The sequence below is a fragment of the Giraffa tippelskirchi genome, chromosome 12, assembly GCF_054371585.1.
Source record: "Giraffa tippelskirchi isolate mGirTip1 chromosome 12, T2T-mGirTip1v1.2.pri, whole genome shotgun sequence".
NCBI lineage: Eukaryota > Metazoa > Chordata > Mammalia > Artiodactyla > Giraffidae > Giraffa > Giraffa tippelskirchi.
The window spans coordinates 11,080,054-11,092,941 of record NC_137286.1 but is presented as its reverse complement, the minus strand read 5'-3'; the positions used below and the strand labels follow the sequence as shown (position 1 = coordinate 11,092,941).

General features: G+C 49.7%; 1 protein-coding gene across 1 annotated transcript in view; it reads left to right on the top strand.

Annotated features, from left to right (window-relative positions):
- Positions 1 to 356: 356 nt before the first annotated feature.
- OTUB2 (OTU deubiquitinase, ubiquitin aldehyde binding 2) overlaps positions 357 to 12,888 on the top strand; it is a 21,662-nt gene continuing 9,130 nt past the window's right edge. The window contains exons 1-2 of the mRNA XM_081552195.1: positions 357 to 560; positions 12,522 to 12,617. Of these exons, the coding sequence (XP_081408321.1) occupies positions 558 to 560; positions 12,522 to 12,617 (99 nt within the window). The 5' untranslated portion in view covers positions 357 to 557. The remainder of the gene's footprint in view (positions 561 to 12,521; positions 12,618 to 12,888) is intronic.

The window sequence follows — 12,888 nt, the reverse complement described above, 5'->3', positions numbered from 1 at the left end:
TCCAATATTCTTGCCTGGAGAATCCCATGGACAGAGGAGCCTGGCGGGCTACAGTCCCATATGGTCGCAAAGAGTCAGACACGACTGAAGTGACTTGGCACATAGCACAGCTAATGTTTCAGAAGACTTCAATTTGCAGTTTTGGTCAAAAGTCCTTCAGCCTTCACAAACGAAGACTTACCGTTCTGGGTTGGGCTAACTCCTTTGCTAGTTAGGAGGTCTCTGTGTCTTTAAAAGGAGGCGGTACTCTGTCAAATGGACCCTAAAGCATAGGCTGAAGGCGCGTGAAGTCCCACCCACTTTCTGTGACGTCCTGTGGCCCAGCTTCTGATTGCTCGCTTCAGACGTCAATCGCTGGGCGTGTGTCTTGCTGGGACACAGTGGAGGTCCAACCTCTGGTTTGAGGAGCGGTCGGGTGTATTCTCCGCTCGTCCCGACGCCCTCGAGGCCCCCGCCGCCCGACCCAACGGCGGAGCCAGCCAGTGGCTCCCGCGGCGCCCTCCCGCACCGGATCGCTCCTCGCTGGGGCGGGACCTGGCCCGACGGCTCCGGTCACTATGGTCAGTGGTCTAAGGGGGAAGCGGGGAAGGAGGGGTGGGAAGGGGGCGCGGTAGGCGGGGTCGCCCCCCGGGGCTCAGGTGTACTCGCGGGACTGGGGATCGGGTGCGAGGCTCAGCCCCCAGTGTCAAATCCGCTGCGTTCGGGCCCCCCAGGAATACCGGGGGGTCCCGGTCCTTTCTTGGAAGGCTCCCGTGGACGGCCAGCGACGGGGATCCAACCCAGCCCCCAGGATCCCCGCCCTCGGCGCGTTCGTCCCTCGGGTCCCATGTGCAGCTTCGACGACGGCAGGGACAGGGAGGCTCCAGGGCTAAGGGTCGCCTCCTTTATGTTAAGTAGCCCCCCCAGTTCTCAGCTCATGGCCGCACCCACCCAAGGGCTCAGCCATTAGAAACCTCCCCACTCCCAAGCCCCGCGAGTGGACCGGGGGTTGCCACAAGTGGCCCAGCATCCTCTCCGTCCTGCTTGTTAACAGAAGGTCTTTGCAGTTAGGACCCACGTGGAGAGACTGTCTCAAGTTGTGAGGCACGTGAATTAGGGGTCAGAAAGGGCCCCGGAGACCTTCTGAGCCAGGCCAAACTCAGGGCTTGGGCAGCTGGGGACCCTGAGGCCCAGACAGGGAGGGGCTGGGACTGCTCATGGTGGACTTGGATTCCCAGTCCAGGGCTCTTTGTATTACTGTGTGTGTGTTAGTTGCTCAGTCGTGTCCGACTCTTTGCAACCCCATGGACTGCAGCACGCCAAGCTCCTCTGTTCATGGAATTCTCCCGGCAAGAATACTGGAGTGGGTTGCCATTCCCTTCTCCAGGGGATCTTCCCTGCCCAGGGATCGAATCTGGGTCTCCAGCATTGCAGGCAGATTCTTTACCATCTGAGCCACCAGGAATTATTCCTTTGTATTACTACATCAGTCCATCTTGCGGGTGAGGGGAGACGGGCACAGGCAATCTGCAGAGGACTAGGTGTGATGAATGCCTAAAACTGATCAACTCTGACCTCTCTGCTCCAGGGAGCCTGGAGAGTGTAAGGACTGGTGGCTTGGCTTGTGGTCACAGCCCTGAGGGGTGATCTCAACTTCACCCCCTGAAAACCCAAGAGGTGTTGGTTGGTTGCTCCCCTCCTCAGCACTATTTTGCACATCTGTATAATGGGCTGCTGTGAGGATCACATGAGGTGATGCGCATGGAGCGCTTGGTTCAGATAATTGGCCATGGCTTTCCCTCTGACAACACAATCCTGGAAATGGGTGTGCACAGGGGCCTAGTCCTTAGTGCTCAGCCTCCTCCCTCCTAGGTCTGAGTAAGGAAATGGGTCACCGATCGCTGTGGGCTGCCGCTGGCTTGGGGCACGGGTCAAAGCCTGGTCATGGTCTGACACGTTCCAAGTGTGGCGTGGGTGGCCCAGTCATCTGAGCCAGCCTGTCCTGGACAAACCAGCTGGGTGTGGATGAGGGCTTCTGGAGCACCTGGAAACACCCACTTCCTGTTTCCAGGCAGGGCCTAAGGGTTTACCTGGCTCTGCTACTCCTGGAAGGGCACTGAGGTGTTTCTGCATTACCCACAAGGAAGTGGCCAGAGCTGGGGGAATAATGGGTTTAACCACCTGGAGCCGAGGCTGGCTTGCCTTCCAGTCACCATTGGGCAGCTGAGAGCATGGTGGGGTGGTGGGGCTGGGGCCTGATCTTCTGGCCTTCGTGGTGCACAGTGAGGCCTCTGACTCCATCCTCCCGTCTGCCCTGGACTCAGGAGAACAGAAGTTAGAGGGCAGGTGGAGCCCGAGCACCAGCCCTCGCCCTGTGACAGGCAGCGTAAGTGCCTTGGAGAGGAATGAAGTGGTTAACTCACCAAACAAGACGTCTGTCTGGGAATCATGGGGAGGGGGTGGGGGCAGAGGCAGTGCAGGGTGTGTTCTCGTCTGTTCATTCAGCATTTAATGAGCACCTACTCTTTGCCAGGCACCGTGCTGGGCCCACTGGTGATGTTTTTGAGTCTGTGTGTTGTGGATGGTGGTGAGTGTGTGTGTGGTGGGCAGAGGAGAATGCCCTTGGAACATATAGTGTTTTCTTTCTGTATCCATTTCAAAGTCACTGAGCTAGGGAAGGGTCCCAGGCAGAAGACATAGAAGCCCTTGGGAAGGCAGTGGCCTGAGTGAGGACAAGGCTTTTGGGGGCTGCCACTGATGGAGGTTGTAGGTAGTGAGGGGTCTCATGCTCACTCAAAGGGCATTTAACATTCAGTGAAGAGTGAGGGTCAGATGTGAATAGCAAACCCACAGGGCTCTTCTGTGCTTTGTTCTTTGGTTTTTCAAACAAGCCCCCAGTAGGATCCCTAGTCCAGCCCCATGCTGGGCTGGGCATTGATGAGAACGACAAGGGCCTGCCCTCTTTCAGGAACTCACTGCCTGAGACAAGACAGAACTGGACACAAGCAATTCCTGAACTACCAGTCATGACCTAAGAGGCCTAAGGGCTTGGGGAGCACAGCAGGAACCTGTGCACTCTGAGGGAGCAGTGAGTGTCAAGGAAGGCTTCACAAAGGGGTTTTTTGAATGGGGTATTGAAGGATGTGTAGGAGTTTTCAGGAAGAATTTGGGGAAGAGTGTATTCCAGTCAGGGTGGGACAGGCCTGGAAATATGTGCTTACGTGCCTGGAAACATAGTTAAGAGTGGGATATTCTGGGGATGGTGAGTGGTCTGTATGGAGGGAGGAGAGATGAATCTAGAAAAGCTGGTGGGGTCAGAATGTACTGTAAAGGGCTTTACATGCTGTGCCATGGGATTGGGTTTTATTCTGCAAATGTGGTGGTGGTAGGGGGGACCATAACATATTTTTGACAAATAAGAGATGGTTGATTTGGATGGTCTCTCTAGCAGTGGAGTGGACAGAGGGCCAGAAGTGGCCAGGCTAGAGTCAGAAACCAGCTTATCCATCAATCACTCATCCACTCATTCTGCATTTTGCGGGCATTACTACGTGGCAGGCACTGGGGAATCTGGTCATGACAGGCAAGCAAAGTCCCTACCCTCATGCAGTTGACATTTTTGTGGAGGGAGATAGACAGAAAGCAAGTCAACAAGTGAACGTATATGTCAGAGAACCCACTGAAGACATAAAACAAGTTAAGGCAGTAGGGGTTGGGGGGAAGGCAAACTTTAGACAAGATGGTCAAGGAAGGTGGTTACACATGTGAAGAGGCAGAGAATCAGCCCATGCTCAGGAACAGCATGTGCAAAGGCCCTGGGGTAGAAATGGGTGTGTCTTGTTGGAGGAACACAAGGAGGGTCACCAGGGCTGGAGTTCAGTAGAGTGAGGGGAGCAAGGCTGGATGACGGTTGTCATCCAAAGGTTGAGTCTTTTCCCAAGTGAAGGAAGCCACTGGAGGGAACTGGGGAAGGGCACGCCCTCATCTGGTTTGCTTGGTGGGAGCCTGTGCTCGATGCTGTGGATGACGGTGGGGATGGGAGCGGTCCATTGGGCAGACTATGGTGCCACCTCCCTGGGGGCAGATGGTGGCAGCTCTGGCCAGACACAAGAGCAGAGCTGAAATGGGAAGAGAGGAGGGGAAGAGTCCTCCTGCATCTTTGGTGTTTCTGTCTGGATGGAGGGGCTTTCGAGGACCTGGTGACACCTGGAGGGGATGCAGGGATGGAAGGAGAAGGCAGTTAGGGGTGCAGAAATTTGGGGATCGTGGTCAGACATCCTGGTGGCTGGTGGTATTTGAGGCTGGATCTCTAGGGAGAGGTCGGGACGGGAGATGAAGATCTGAGTGTCGGTTAGGAGGATGCTGAGAGTCCAGGTGTCAGATGAGAGAGGACCAGCATCTGAATCCAGGCTGTCTGCAAGGCCAGCCAATAACTGTGACCTGAGGCAATAGGGTCTCAGCTGTAGGATCTTCCCTATTTCCTGCGCTGAACTGCAGAAATGGGGCATGTGAGTGGTAGGCTGAGTAATAGCACCCTGGAGACACCCACATCCTAATCCCAGAACCCATGAATAGGGTACCTCACATGGCAGCAAGGGCTTTGCAGGTATGGTGAATTAAGGGTCCTGAAATGGGGAGAGCACCCTGGGTTACCCAGGTAGGTCCAGTGATGTGATCACAAGGATCCTTATAAGGAAGAGGCAGGAAGCTCAGAGTGAGAAGGAGACGTAACAGTGGGCAGAAGGGATCATAAGCCAAGAAATGCAGGCAGCTTCTAGAAACTGACAAAGGTAAGGGAGTGGGTTCTCCCCTGAGCCTCCAGAAATGTAAGATATAAATCCTGTTGCTTTAAATCGCTGTGTTTATACTAACTGGTTACAGCAGCAGTAGGAAGCCACTTCAGAGCGCTAGGACTAGCATTCCCCTAAATCTTTGGCCTCCAAATGTTTTTGATCACTCATCAGTAAAAGTGTTTGATTATTCCACATGTTGGTACATTGTACATTATACCCTAAAGTCGACATTTAAAGCGGCATTCTCTGGAATATTACTCAGCCATAAAAAAGAATGAAATTGGGTCATTTGCAGTGATGTGAATAGACCTAGAGTCTGTCATACAGAGTGAAGTAAGTCAGAAAGAGGAAAACAAATATTGTGTATTAATGCATATATATGGAATCTAGAAAAATGGTACTGATGAACTACTTGCACGGCAGGGGTAGAAACACAGACATAGAAAATGAACATGTGGACATGGGGTGGGGTTGGGGGGGCATGGGAAGGTGGAGCAAATTGGGAGAATAGAAATGACATATATACACTACCATATGTAAAACAGCTAGCTAGTGGGAAGCTGCTCTTTAACACAGGGAGCTCCGCTTGGTGCTCTGTGATACTTGGGGGTGGGTGGGTGGATGGGGGGTGTAGGAGGGAGGCTCAAGAGGGAGGGGATATATGTATACATATGGCTGATTCACTTTGTTGTACAGCAGAAACTAACACAACATTGTAAAGCAACCATACTCCAATAAAAATCAAATTAAAAAGGCATTTCCTTCCAGCCCCTGCAAACAGCCCACTATGGAGACCACTGCCCTAGGCAGGCAAGGCCAGGTTTGGAGCCATGGGGAGCCTCTAGAAATGACAGAGACCTTTTGAGAGGGACAGCTGACTGCATTCTGGGTCCTGCCCCCCCCAGTGATGAGGCTGCAGGCGCTGGCCCCTGCTGTGGAGGAGTTGGTAGCTTGAGGTCAGACCACGCACTGAGTTCTGGCTTCTGGGAGGCTGGGCCTAGTTAACAAGGCTGACTCATGGCCCGGGGTCAGCCCTGCCAGCAGAGCAGCCTCAGAGGGAGGTCGGGCAGGCCAAGGGCTGGCCTTGCCCACCAGGCCTCAGGGTGGACCCAGGAGAGGCCCACCAGCACCTCCGAGCCTGGGCCGCGGGTGCCCACAGGGCACCGCGGGGTACATCATGGGGGCGGCGTTGTAGGTAGAGGCGTGAGCCTGAGGCCTGGATATTGAGGAGCCATCAGGAAGTGATGATAAGAGCACAGCGGAGGGCCAGGTGGGCTCTCTTCGTGGAGGGGAAGAGGGCCAGAAAGGCACCAGGTCTGTGGAACACCTTTAATGTGCTGGGGGACCAGGGTCCCTGTTTCTTCCTGGATCGCTTCACTGTGTGACTTGGGGCCAACAGCTTGACCTCTCTGGGCTTCGGTTTCCACATGTAAAACAGAGCTACTGTGAGGCTTAAATGAGATCATCCCCAGCACCTGGCATACGGTGACCTCCCAGCAAAGGTAACGCATCAACCAGCGGGTACTTCGTGCCTGCTGGGGACCAGCGGCTGTTCCAGGAGTATGGTGACAAAAGTGACAAAGGACCCCGTCCCAGTGGAGCTTCGTATGACCTCTCCTGAAAGCTCACCGGGGCTGGCTTCCAACCCTGAGCTGTACCTGTTCCAGGAGGGAACTCACCGAAGGGGCAGGGAGTGGGCGTGGGTCACACGTTAGTGTTGTGGGTCAGAGCCTTAAGGCCTACAGGACCGAGCTGCCAGAGTCCAGTCTTTTCAGCCTGGCCCCTCCCTGCCCTGTAGCTCCTTGTCACCCCATTATCTCCTGGGGGTCCCTGGAGGTGCTGGCACAGTACTGGGCGCATGGGGTTCCCATGGGCCGGGAGGGGGCAGGCAGCAGCTGTGGGGTGCGAGTTCCAACATCACCCTGGCAATGGGCCCTCCCTCGGGCCGTGGCGGGTCACATCTTTACCGGAAGCCTTTGGGACTTCAAATGCCGCCCCCGTGGGGCAGGATCCGTGGATGGGGGAAGAGGTGGAGGGCTGGGGTCAACCTGGTTTTTTGTTGGTCTCAGGCTGGTTGAGGAACTCCTGGGGCTATGGGGACAGGTTCTAGATGTATAGAGGCTTTGGTGACAAAACCAAGGGAAGTGGAGGGAACTTGCCTTCCCTCCATTTGGAGGTGGGCGGTGTCTGGACGTGGGGTGGGGATCAAGGGCAGGGTCAGCAGGACCCCAGTAGGTGGTGATGCGGTGGGTCTGTAGTCTCCGAAGGTAGAGGGAGAGAGGACCCCCACAAGGACTCAGATCTGGTCTGAACACCAAGCCCCTGTTCTAGTGCATCTGGTTAGTTCCGGGGGTCTCTGGGGAGGAGGCAGTGATTAGAGAAACATCCTTCTCCACTTTGAAATATATTTTTCCACTCGGCAGCTCAAAACTGTTTCAGAGTAGAGGTGCTATCTGCCTGAGCTAATTCATTAGCATCTGTTTGCAAACCAGCAGTTAAAGGCTAAAATCCTTTTAAGTGACCTGATGAGGTCTGACATGACATTGTCAGGCGAGGCCAGTCCCTGTTCCGTAACACCCCGGAAATTTTCGGCCATGATTTAAAAAACCACCAATTACAGTCAGCCAAGGTCAAATCCAGAGTATTGCACCTGGTTTATGCGCCAGTGAGCTGAGGCTGTTCTTCCAACCATGTGAGCAGGGCCATGCTTATGGGAAGTGGGGCAGGGGCCACCTGGGCTGACTTGAGTCACTCTGGACGTGCCAGGCGGGGACTCCAAAAGTGCCAAAGTAGAAACTCACTCACCCCTCCCAGTGGCCCTGTAATCACGCCTGTGACCACGAGGGGGCGCTGGAGCCAACTCAAGGCTCCACTGCTGGGCAGGGCAACCAACCTGAGAGCCATTTGTCAAAAAGGGTGGATCTTAACTTAAATAGTATTGAGTGAAGAGGAAAGGCCACGATATCTATAGAATAATTTGTCTGCACATTTAAAACGCATGCATACATAAAACAACTTGGCATTTTTAAAAAGACATACATTCCACTTCGGTGAGGTCCCTAGAATAGACACATTAATAGAGAAAAAGCAGAATGGGGGTTGCCAGGGTTTGGGGGTGGGGTGGAGGGAAGGAGATGGGGGGTTATGGTTTATGTGTGTGTGCTCAGTCTTGTCTGACTCTTTGCGACCCCGTGGACTGTAGCCCTCCAGGACCCTCTATCCATGGAATTTTCCAGGCAAGAATACTGGAGTGCCATTTCCTCCTCCAAGGGGTTTTCCCTACCCAGGGATCGAACCCAAGTCTCTTGTGTCTCCTGCACTGGCAGGTGAATTTTCTACCACTAGCACTACCTGGGTAGAGTTTGGCTTTGAGAAGATGTAACACCACTGAATTGCACGTTCAAAAATGGTTATAGTGGCATAGTTTGTGATATGTATGTTTTACTACAATTTTAAAAAGACATACATATTGAAAGACATAGGGAATACCTATAAAGGGTGGGGGATGGCAGGATGGGAACAGGGATGAGGGATAAAGGGGGAAAGTTGACAAAATACCTGGTGCTGATGGTGGGTCTCTTGAACCCCAAGTGTGAGCCCCTCCCCACCCCCAAGCTGCTGCTTAAAGTTTTCCTTTTAAATTGACTGTTTTAAATAGCCTAAGTAAATTTGCTATTTACTTTGCAAAAATGACACGACTGTGGCAAGTGGGAAACCTAGGTAGGCTTCCCTGGTGTGAGGCTTGTTTCCCCTTCCTGACGCACCTTTCACGTTCTCATTTTGACTGGTGCTGGCAGTTTTCTACCATCTGAAATACTGGGCTGGCCAAAAAGTTCGTTCAAGTGTTTCTATATGATGTTACAAAAACCTGAATGAAGTTTTTGGCCAGCCCAGTACTTGTCGCTCCATATTCAGGATTCATTCTTTATACTGCTTTCCACTCTGCCAGTGACTTCATCTCAGAAACTGCTCATCAAATAGAACTGAGTTTGTGCCTCTTCCCTCACCATTTGTTGGGTTGTATTTGGGGCAGTCCAAGTGCGAGCGGTGTTCAGTACAGCTGTGCTACTCTGTCATCATCCATCATTTAAGAAGACCCAAGCCATCATTTCAAGTCAGCTGTATGTAAAAACAAGACTTTTCTTTTTACTGAGGTAGGTAGGTAAATAATGGGACTTATTCTTTGGCAGTGCCAAAGAATGTCCAAGCTACTGTACAAGCTGTACTCATTTCACATGCTAGTAAGGTTATGCTCAAAATCCTTCAAGCTAGGCTTCAGCGGTACGTGAGCTTCCAGATGTACAAGCTGGGTTTAGAAAAGGCGGAGGAACCAGAGATCAAATTGTCAACTAACTGGGCCATGGAGAAAGCAAGGGAATTCCAGAAAAAAAACATCTACTTCTGTTTCATGAGTATACATATATTCCCCCACCCCCTTTTTAAAAAAATTTCCTTCCCTTTTAGGCCACCACAGATCATTGAGTAGAGTTCCCTGAGCCATACAGTAGGTTCTCATCAAGCCTACTTATTTTAACTACAAACTACAAGTGGCTTTCACATTATATTTTAACATTATTTTCCTGCTGAAATCAGAGCCTTTCCCGGGAGGGGGTGGTGGTGGGGGGTGGAGGCAGAGGTGCAGCTCCTACTGCCCTGAACCCTCGTCTGAGCAGGAAAAACACGAGGCAGAGACAAGCCTGTGGGAGATTAGCTGTTAGAACAGATGTGTCCCGCCCTTCCCCTGGCCCTGGGTCTTCCTTCGGCCGTTAGATGTCTTCTCCGCCCTCTAGAGGCCCTGATTTCTCTGTCTGGGTGGAAACTGACCTCAGAGCTGGGCTGCAATATGAACTTTAACCAGCAGGTGGCGCGAGATGGCCTACCCTCTGTGTTTCCAGCTCCCGCGCCACTGAGCCACTGAACAACACAGTGCTTGGTGCAGACGGGTTGGGTATTGTTGGATGAATCAAAGAAGGAATGAATGAGTGAGACAGGAAGGTCAGAAGAAGACAAAGGGATTATGGAGCCTCCTTACAGTATGGAGGCTCAGTAGACTTGAGTTATTGTATTCTTTTTTCTTCCAGTGTTACAGACATCCAGCACTGTGTAAGTTTAAGGTATACAGCATAGAGATTTGATTGATGTTTATCATGAAACGATTACAAGTTTAGTGAGCATCCATCTTTGTAAAGACACAAAATTTAAAAAATAGAAACGATTTTTCTTCTGATGAGAACGCTTAGGACTTACTCTCTTGTGTTAGTCGCTCAGTCCGTGTCTGACTCTGTGACCCCATGGACTGCAGGCTCCTCTGTCCATGGAGTTCTCTCGGCAAGAGTACTGGAGTGGGGTGCCATTATACTCTCTTAACAACGTTCATATACAACTGTTAATTATATTTATCATGTTGTACATTACGTCCCTAGTACTTATTTATCTTACAACTGGAAGTTTGTAACTGGAACCTTTTGACCACCTTCCTCCAGTTCCCTGTGACCTCACCTCTGCCTCAGGTAACCACAAATCTGCTCTCTGTTGCTATGAGTTTGTTTTTGGAGTATCATTGACCTACAGCTCTGTTACTTCCTGTTACCCTACACAGTGATTCACTAGTTCTCTCTACTTCAAGATGATCACCATGGTAAGTTTCGTTATTGTCACCAAAGATACTATATAATTATTGGGTATATTCCCCTCGCTGTACACTTCATACGCATGACTCATCTCTTCTGTTTTGTGCCTCTTAATCTCGCTCACCTGTTTCTCTCCTCCCCCCAGCCCCCTCCCCTCTGGCAACCACCTGTTTGTTCTCTTATCTGTGACCCTGTTTCTGTTTTGTTATGTTTGCTCATTTCTTTAGATTCCACGTTGCAAGTGATATCATGTAGTATTTGCCTTTCACTATTTTAACTTAGTATGATAATCTCTAGGTCCATCCAAGTTGGTGCAAAGGGCAATATTTCATTCTTTTTTACGACTGAATAATTTTCCATTGCCTCTTATACACCACATCTGTATCCATTCATCTATTGATGGAAACTTAGGTTGCTTCCGTATCTTGGCTATTGTAAATAGTGCTTCAATGAAACTAGTGATGCCTGTATCTTTTCTGATGAGTGCTTTTGTTTTCTTTGGATGCATACCCAGAAGTGGAATAACATGGTAGTTCTGTTTTAATTTGTTTGAGGAATCTCCACACTGTTTTCCTTAATGACTATACCAATTTATATTTCCATCAGCAGTACACCAGGGTTCCCTTTTCCCCACATTCTCACCAACCTTGTTAGAAAGTGAAAGTTGCTCAGTTGTGTCCAACTCTTTGCGACCCTATGGACTATACAGTCCATGGAATTCTCCAGGCCAGAATACTGGAGTGGGTAGCCATTCCCTTCTTCAGGGGATCTTCTCAACCCAGGGATCAAACTCAGGTCTCCTGCATTGCAGGCGGATTCTTTACCAGCTGAGCCACAAGGGAAGCCCTACTAACCTTGTCATTTGTTGTCTTTTTGATAACAGCCATTCTAACAGAGGTGAGGTGATATCTCATTGTGGTTTTGATTCTCATTTCCCTGATGGTTAACAGTGTTGAAAATCTTCTCATGGACCTGTTGGCCATCCGTATGTCTTCTTTGGAAAAATGTCTGTGCAGATCCTCTGCCCATTTTTTAATTGGGTTGTTTGTGTCTTTGATGTTGAGTTGTATGAATTCTTTATATATTTTGGATATTAACTCCTTATTCAGATATATCATTTGCAAATATCTTCTCTCCTTTAGTAAGTGGACTTTTCCTTTTGTTGAAAGTTTCTTTGCTGTGCAAAAGCTTTTTTTCTAAACAGGAATATCCATAGTAACTTTATTCATAATAGCCCCAAAGTAGAAACAACCCTAAAATCCATCAACTGACAAATGTAACAAAATATGGTATACTCATACAATAGAATATTATCTGACAACAAAAAGGAATAAAGTACTGATGTGTGCTACAACATGGATGCATCTTAAATACATTATGTTAAGTGAAAGAAATCTGTCATAAAAAACCAATCATATGATTCCATTTGTATGAAATGTTCAGAAGAGGCAAATTTACACAGACAGAAAATAGATTCCTGGATGAAAAGCTTTTTGTTTTAATGTAGTTCCATTTGTTTGTTTCTGTTTGTGTTTTCCTTGCCTGAGGAGACAGATCCAAAAAAAATGGTACTAAGACCAATGTCAAACAGCATACTGCCTATGTTTTCCTCTAGAAGTTTAATGGTTTGGGGTGTTACATTTAAGTCTTTAAACCATTTTGCATTTATTTTTGTGCACGGATGTATTACAGTCTATAAAATGGGTCAGTTCAGAAATTACAAGATGAGAGACTTCCCCAGTGGTCCAGGGGCTAAGACTCTGCACTGCCAACGCCAGGGTTCCAGGTTCGATCCCTGGTCAGGGACTAGAGCCCACATGCCACAGTTGAGAGTTCGCATGTTGCAACTAAGACCCGGCACAGCCACCTAAATAAATATTTCCAAAATATTTAAATAAAACAAGTTACAATGTGATACCCCTTTCACGATGGAGCTGACCCTGACTCCTGCCGGGGACCCTGGCATCTGAGCTGCTGGTCACATGCTCGCTGGTGCTTCTGTCTGGGGAAGATAACATTCACTGTGTCCTGCAACCAGCAGGCCGTGGGCTTTCTATTGGTGAAAGTCCTGTGCTGCTTTTGAAATTGTCACAGCTTTGCTCCTTTTTCTGTCTTTCAGAGTGAAACATCTTTCAACCTAATATCAGAAAAATGTGACATTCTATCAATTCTTCGGGATCATCCTGAAAACAGGATCTACCAGAGGAAAATCCAGGTAAGGCAGAGGGTCAGGAGGAGGGGAGCCTAGATGAAATGGGCTGGAGTTGGGAGCAGAGACAAAGGTACCACTTTGAAGGTAAAAAGGCTTTGCATTTGGACCAGGTTCCTGGACAAATTAAAGGGCTCCCAGAATATTGAACATCTTGGACATATTTACCCTTAGTGAGAAAGCCTTTAGTTGCAAAAAAAAAAAAAGCCAGCAGTTTTTGACCTCATTACAGCATTGCAAGGTCAGGACTTTTATTACCCACATTTCACAGCTGAGG